At 30.0% G+C, this 7,955-nt stretch overlaps 1 protein-coding gene across 1 annotated transcript; it reads right to left on the bottom strand.

Moving 5' to 3' along the window:
- Positions 1-1,532: 1,532 nt before the first annotated feature.
- Positions 1,533-3,514, bottom strand: EAE97_002120 (uncharacterized protein; the record flags this gene model as incomplete). The annotated part of the gene is made up of 4 exons (XM_038872631.1): positions 1,533-2,668; positions 2,806-2,821; positions 2,882-3,215; positions 3,300-3,514. The coding sequence occupies 4 exons, from the start codon at positions 3,512-3,514 to the stop codon at positions 1,533-1,535; spliced, it is 1,701 nt and encodes a 566-aa protein (XP_038735837.1).
- Positions 3,515-7,955: the final 4,441 nt, after the last annotated feature.

Below are 7,955 nucleotides of genomic sequence, written 5' to 3'. Positions count from 1 at the left end.
AAGATGGATACGATCGATTACTATCGAATAATCACTAGAAATCGGCTTCACAACTGACCACCCCATGTCCTGCTTCGCCACGCCAATCGGTGATGGACTTTGTGTACAGACGATCTGCGAGATTGCTCATACACATGACACAACCTCCCTACTCCAAGGAAGAGTAGTATTCTCACATAATCGAATTTCATTTTCATAGTCTTGCAAAGTAATATTGTCCAAAAGTAATTGCTCTAGGAGTAAGCAATATAAAGCACATTGACTTGTACTTTGTGCTGCCGATGCTCGAAATAATATGAAAACATTTTCAACTAAGCAAAGCCTGCCATCAAAATGTGTTGCCTTTTCGTGAAATACAGTCATAGATACCTGTCACCAACTGTTTCTGAACATTGTTCATTATTCCTTTGGTGGGTTCCGGAGAGTGTACATTGCTGTTTGCCTGCTTTTGTGCCCTGGGTTTCGGAGCGAAGTTTGACAAATGGATCGCTTTTTTGATGCCTCAATCCGTCGATATCCGTGATTACTTCTTGATGTTCTGAAGAATTGGCTTCGTATGCATCGAATAGAATCAACTTCACTTGTCGTTCACCGGGGATCCCAATCCTATTTTAGCCTGGAATTTGATCCAGCTTCTACAAATGACGCAAGGCAAAGAATAAACTCAGGAGAACATACGCCACGACATATTATCCATTAGCATAACGAATGCACCCGTTATGAATGAAAGGCAACTTTTCCCCGGGACAACTTTTTCTGATGCAGTCCCATTCCAGGTCAAGTGACCAGCATGCGGGGGGTTTACTTCCAGATACAATAATTTTCGGGTCGTTGAATTTACACCATCGGAACCAATGACAAAATTTGGATAGTGAGTTCGGATCTTGCCAGTCTTCAGATCATCGTCCGTCACCCTTATGCTAAGCGGCTTGTTCTTCCCGAATTGAAGTGGTATATTGTTCGAGGATCTGAACATTGCAACCGAGGTGTTCGGTTATTATGACCTGCGTCAAGCCTGCGAGTGAGCCACTGATCTATGAGGTCGTAAGTAGGTAAGGTAAGGAGCTTTTTTGGATGATAATTACGACAATGATATCTAAGCTGTCCAACGGCATGTCTACGTATCCAACGACGGAAAAGCTCTGGAGATTTCTTTTGTCCCACACATGATTGGAGGTCGAAAGAGAAATGAAGTTCGAACACTTAATAAAGCAGAGCGCAAAAACCCAAATTGCACAACTTCACCATTTCTCAAGACCCTTTAAATTTTGAAAATGCATAGTCGAGGCCAGATGTACATTGTAAACCACCATCCAGCTGTCGGAGATGATAGCAAACCAATGGTTAGAGATGTGCCTACTTTCAACAGATTGGTAACGAACAAGTGCCTTGCTAGCTCGTAAATCATGGTAATCATGGCAACAAGACGAGTGACCGTATTCGAATTTATTCTTTTGAATTTGCCCAACAGCAATACGATTGCGTAGAGTTGAACCCTGGAACAAACCCTGCGATGATTTTTAATGCGATGGTCAGGGATATGTGAGAAGCTCGTCTTCCTCCTCATCGTCGTATGTCAATCGCACAAAAGATTCCGCATCATGACAATCTGCGAGCTCTCTCACAAAACCGTTGGTTGTGAAAAGAGCTTTGAAAATCCGTTCTTGACCTGATAATGACTTTGCAACAACGGATTTACAAATAAGGGCAATCAGGTCTTTGAATCTCTTTCTGAACAAGGTACTTCCTTCACATCCATCAAATATCTCTAAACCATCGATAATGCAAAATTGCAAAACTGGTCCAACTGAAATTAGATCTGCTAATAGCTGGATTGCAGCTGGTAGTGCGTCAGTATTCTCTTTTAATTTCTGGAAACGATCGGCGGAGAAATCGGGATATGTTCCATTTGTCTCAATATCATCCTCCATCATATCTATGGTTTGTCCGATCAGACCATAGACAACTTTGAGAAGTTCTGTTGCTGGATTCCACGTCCTCCAATCTCTTGTGTCATAATGACAGAACTCGGCCATCACTGGAATACGAGCAAGCCGAAGATTCCTCAAAATAAAAGACGACACCAGAGTGTTTTGGCCAGGCTGTTCTACGCCATGTGGACCTTCAATCCACAGAATTCCAGACGAAGGTGCTATAATCCACTGTCTGATTCGTATCGAAATATCAGCATTGACCACTAGGGATTGGCCCATTACAATCAATCTGTCGACATCAACAGAAGCTTGTATATATTGACGAAGAAATTTGCTATCTTCAAGCATACTTTGTTTCGACCAGCGAGGACCAGAATTTAATGAAGAGTTGGGATTATTATCATAGACCCCTGAATGATTCCAAGCCCCAACAGAGCCCCTCTGTCTTTTCGATTCTGGAGTGGTTGGAGGGCTGATCTCATTCAATCTCTCCTTCAATTCTTTATTGTCCAGTAAAAGCTTATGCACCATGTTTCCGATCTGCAACAGTTGCATGTGATTCTGCTCTTCAGATATATGCCTTTCTTCTGCCGCGACTCGAGTCGTATATGTTTGTAACCTTTGAACTGTCTTTTGAACGGTTTCCTCTAAGAATGAAAGACCAAGCGTTTTCGAAAAGCGTTTCCAAGACGAATGATACCATTCACGAATTATAACTTCGAGGAAGTCAAAAGCTGAATATAAAATTTAGTTATATGACATTTGATGCATGCAGATCTTTGGTATCTTGTGGTGGCAGCGGCAATTCCAAAAGATCGAACTTGGTCAGATATATCGTCTAATGCGTCAGATGTCTCGTCGGCAATTTTACTATGAGTTACGCTTGCCTTTGTAAAGCTCTTTGTTAGCTTTGTGATTTGCTCATTAAACATTCAATAGTCTCGTACCTTGACTATGGTAGAGAAGGCACCAGTGAGTGCGCTGGTATACTTGTCCCCGCTCGGTAGCAATGCAAACAGATACTTGTGATTCTCCAGACTTTGTACATTTCTTTTTAGGAAATTTTTGACTTTAGCACCCTTCGACTCTTGCTTCTTTTGCAAAATAACTCGTTGCAGCTTTATTGTCAAAAGTAGAATATCCGTGCCATTATTTCCATTCGTGGTTGGAACCCCGGCTTTATCCAGCTTAAGCTTGTCTTCGAAGTTTCTCCACGCCACTGAGAGTTTGTCACTTTTTCCCTCCAGATACGAAAGCTTCCTTTCTAAGAAGCCAGGTAATCTAGGCTATGTTAGATCTTCAAATTCTATTTTGCACCTCAATGTAGTACATTAAAAAGCCTCGGAAATTTTATGGAAGACTCACGAGTATAGATCATGGCCGTAATTTCCTATTATTTGATTGATCTTCTTTGTTTTTTGCGTCGCCTCCTCGTAGAAATACTTCTCCTTCCTCTCCCGTTCCATGTCGTGATCTACTTTTTCTGCAAGTCCTTGAGAAAGTGGCTCGGCAATCTTCTCGTCGCGAGTGAGTTCACTAAAACGTCTCACAAGGTACGAACCTTCAATGTTGAACGACATTTTGATAATTCAGAGAAGTGATCTGGCAGTTGAATATTGTATGCAATGGCTAAGTACATCTCACGCAAGTGGCTATGCAGTATGAGCCTCCCAGAATTGATAACGTGATATGTTGTACCTCTCGACACATGCAATTCCCATTGGGTAGATGTTACGAGAGGTGATAGCTGTGCATGATTTGTGGGGGCCAACTGGATAATCACACTCTGATCTTACAATTTCTTATCAACAAGGTAATCTTACTTTCTTCTTCTGGAAATGCTAAGCACATACTCATACACACCCTTGCCGCGGAGCCCCAATTGCATGGATCACGAAGTTTGCGCTTGGCACAATAGGTTCGTGAATTACGTCGTGATTAAGTTTGAAACGCAATATAACGCAAGTAAACTCCAAGAAATCCGGATGATGGATGGGCTTTGAATTGTGTATTTAGATCTGAAGCAGCACTCGATTTGAAGACCATATTTTTACCTCACAGATATCGTCTTTTATTAGCTTCAGCCAGAAATGTTGGACTTCCAGTCACCTATGGAAAACTCAGAGATCGAAGACGTATCTTCCACCAAAATAGCTGCAGATTCGATGCCAACTCCTGTTTCGAAGCCAGATGTCCTAGTGATCGCAGAAGAGATCTCACACATTTCTTTATCAGAAAAATCACCAGAAAGCTCAAACAACGTCAACGCAAAAATCAAATATACTTTAGATTTAGACTATTAGAGGTTATGTTTTATAATAATAAGAGTAATTATTATTATAATAATAATGGAAGATCTAGTTAGTTTAAGTTTAAAGAATAAATCGAATATATATATATTATAATTGAATTGAAGTTAATTTATAAGAACTAAGCTTATTTTTAAATTAAATTGCTTAGTTTTTCTAGGTTTTCTTTAAAGAATATTCTAGGTTTATATAGTTTATAATAAGATTCTAATATTTTCTATACTTATAAATAAAATCGATTTAAATCATATCTTATAGAACTATATTGTATTATAAAAAGAAAATATATTAATTAAATTAATTCATTTTGTTAATAGATTTTTATATACTTCTATATGCTTTTATTCTATTAAAAATCAGTTTGATAAGAGATACTATTATATAATAATATAATTTTATAATATAAAATCATATTATACATATGTTAGTTATCAAGTTATTTCTTAATTAGTAAGATATTAATAAGTGATTTAGTAGACTTATTATAGATTTTCATAGTTACTCTCACTCAAAACTAATAAAGTCATACTGAATGAATGATTTCGAATAAATGATATGCCTAATATGATTTATATACGAGTGGATCATATCATCGAGTGAATCATTTTCACCTCAATTGACACATTCAAATTCATATTATTTAATAACCATTAATTCAATTGATTAAAGCTATTAAGAATCTAATAATCTAGGATTTATTTTATTAATTTGATAAGTTCTTATATTATAATCTATTTTTTCATAATTATTATAATATTAATTAGAAATGTCTTTTTATTAAAATTCCTTTTATTTTAATACTTATTATATCAAATCTGAATATCAATCTTTATTGAAATAATATATCTATAGCTTTTTGTTCAGTAAGTATTTCTCCTTAATATATTTATATCTTTTTTATATATTAACATCAGCTTAATGTTTTATTAGCTTTTTAAAGTATATAATTTTCTATATTCAAAAGTATATTCTTATATATTAGTCTCTCTATACTCTTATATCACGGAGGGATAGCTATGTCGATTGATCACTTTGATCATATAATAGGTATGTATAGTAATAATAAACTAGATTCACTTGAGATATAATCATAAGAATTATATCTATTTTATATATCCTGATTGAATGATGGAGTCGCCTAAATCAGTATTATAGGGTTCATATATCAATTGAATAAAAGACTAATTGATAATCATAGGAATAGGCGCTTTAGAGGAGCGCTATACTCAATCACGTGTTGTTACACAAGACGGTGAATTCCGTGACATCTTAGCTAAAGCTAATATAATATCAAATATAGATAACGTGTTTTATCAGTGAGTGGGTTATATTAGTAAGTGGATTACTTTTACCTCAATTTATTTATTCAAAATCATATTATTCAATAATAATAAAATCAATTAATTAAAACTATAAAGATTCTAATAATCTAGAATTTATTATATTATTTTGATAGATTCTCATATTATAACCTATCTTTCCATATTTATTATAATATTAATTAAAAAATACTTTCTTATTAAGATTTTTTTCTTTTTGATATTTATTATATTGAATCTAAATATTAATCTTTTATTAAAATAATATATCAAGAGTCTTTTATTTAATGAATACTTTTTCTTAATATAATTAAGTTTTTTTTATATATCAATATTTACTTAATGCTTCATTTGCTATCTGAAGTATATAAATCTTTATATTTAAAAATATATTTTTATAAGCTAATCTTTCTATATTCTTAATTAAAATTAGTATAGTTTTAAATATAAATATAGAAGAGCTTAAATAATAATAAGTTATTTGAGATTTAACTAATATTGATTGAAAAAAAGCTTTAATTGGATTACAAGGAATTTAAGAGATCTATTAATTTAAATCGAAAAAAGGGGGAATAGATATACAAATTCGAATATCTAATTTTGAAAATATAGTTACAAAATTAAATAGAATTAAATCTATTTCTCAAAATCCTGATTTTATATTTTGAGGGATAATTCATTTTTTATATATAATTTTAAAAGCTATAAAGAATTCAATCTTCAAAATATAATTAATATATATTTTAATAAATCTATTAATTTGATTATTATATAAATATTTCAGATTATTAAAACAGTTTATATCAAATAGTTAAATTAAATAATTTGAATATAATAATAAACTTAAATATATAATATTGTTTTTCTTATAATATATTTAAAAAGCTCTTAATTCATAATTTTTATATTTATTTAGTATTAATATTCGATATCTATTTTTTCTTCGATTCTTAATATATTTATTAAAGTATTTCAATTATTCTAAATTTGTTTTATTATTTGTTTATCTATTAAATATAGATTTAATAGTTTAATCCATAGGAAAATCGATTTCGATATATTAATTAGAAAAATGAATTTATTCTTGAATTATTAAAAATAGGGGTATAGTTTTACTTTTTTTATTATTATATATAATTATTATAGCTTATTCTTTATTATCTAATTATATTATTTTGTTTAATATTAATTATTATTATTCTAGAATATATTATATCTATTATAAAGTCTGTTTTATCGAAATTATAGAAATCGTTATTCAAAATACTATATTTCGCTTATATATTTATAATTAATCGAAATCATTTTTTAATAAACTTAGAATCTTTGTAGAACGCTTTTTGAAAGTTATAAATATAATTAAAATATATTTTTAATTTGATTTAATACTTTATAAATCAATATATTTAAAGCTTTTTAATATATTTTATATCTTTTGATTCGAAAATATAATTTACTATATTTTTTATATTTCTTAATTTAAATAGAAATTCTTTTATATTTATATTAATTATATATTTAGAAATAATATTCTTTTTTAATTCTAAAAGATTATAAGATTTAAATTAATATTCGAAACAAAAAATAAAACTATTAATTCTATATTATAATATTATATTCAAAATATTATACATTTTTATAATTTTTCGAATATTTATTTTTTTATTTTTTTGAATAGCTTTAATAATAAGGAGTATATAGGTTTCTTGAGTATTCGAATTTATTATAAATTATTAATAAAATGTATATTAAAAGAGAAGAGAATGAATTAAGATGAAAGTGATTCACTTATTAATATAACCCACTCACTAATAAAACACGTTATAGGAGAACTTAATTGATAATATATTATTCGAAATTTAATTAATATTGATTGAAAAAAAGCTTCCATAGGGTTATAAGATATTTGAAAATTTAAAGATTTAAATTAAAATAGGAAAAATAAACATATAAATTTGAATATTCAATTTAAAAAGTATTGTTTTAAAATTAAATAGAATTGATTCAACTCTTTTAAATCCGGTTTTTATATTTTGATTTGTAATTGATCTTTTATATATAGTTTTAAAAACTATAAAGAATTTAATTTTTAAAATATAATTGATATAAGTTTTTATGAAACTCTTAATTTAAATACTATACTCTCATTGTAGATATTAAAACAGTTTATATCAAAAAGCTAAATTAAATAATTTAAATATATTAGTAAATATATATATTTAATATTATTCTCCTTGCAATAGGTCTAGAATGATATTAATTTATGACTTTCATATTTATTTATTATTAGTATTCTATATCAACCTTTAATTTGATTTTTTGTATATTTATTAAAATATTTCAATTATTCTAAACCTATTTCATTATTTGTTTACTTATTACTTATAAATTTA

This window comes from Botrytis byssoidea (genome assembly GCF_014898295.1).
Source record: "Botrytis byssoidea strain MUCL 94 chromosome Unknown BBYS_004, whole genome shotgun sequence".
In the NCBI taxonomy this organism is placed as follows: Eukaryota; Fungi; Ascomycota; class Leotiomycetes; order Helotiales; family Sclerotiniaceae; genus Botrytis; species Botrytis byssoidea.
The sequence above is the reverse complement of the archived record's forward strand: the minus strand, read 5'-3'. Positions and strand labels throughout refer to the sequence as shown.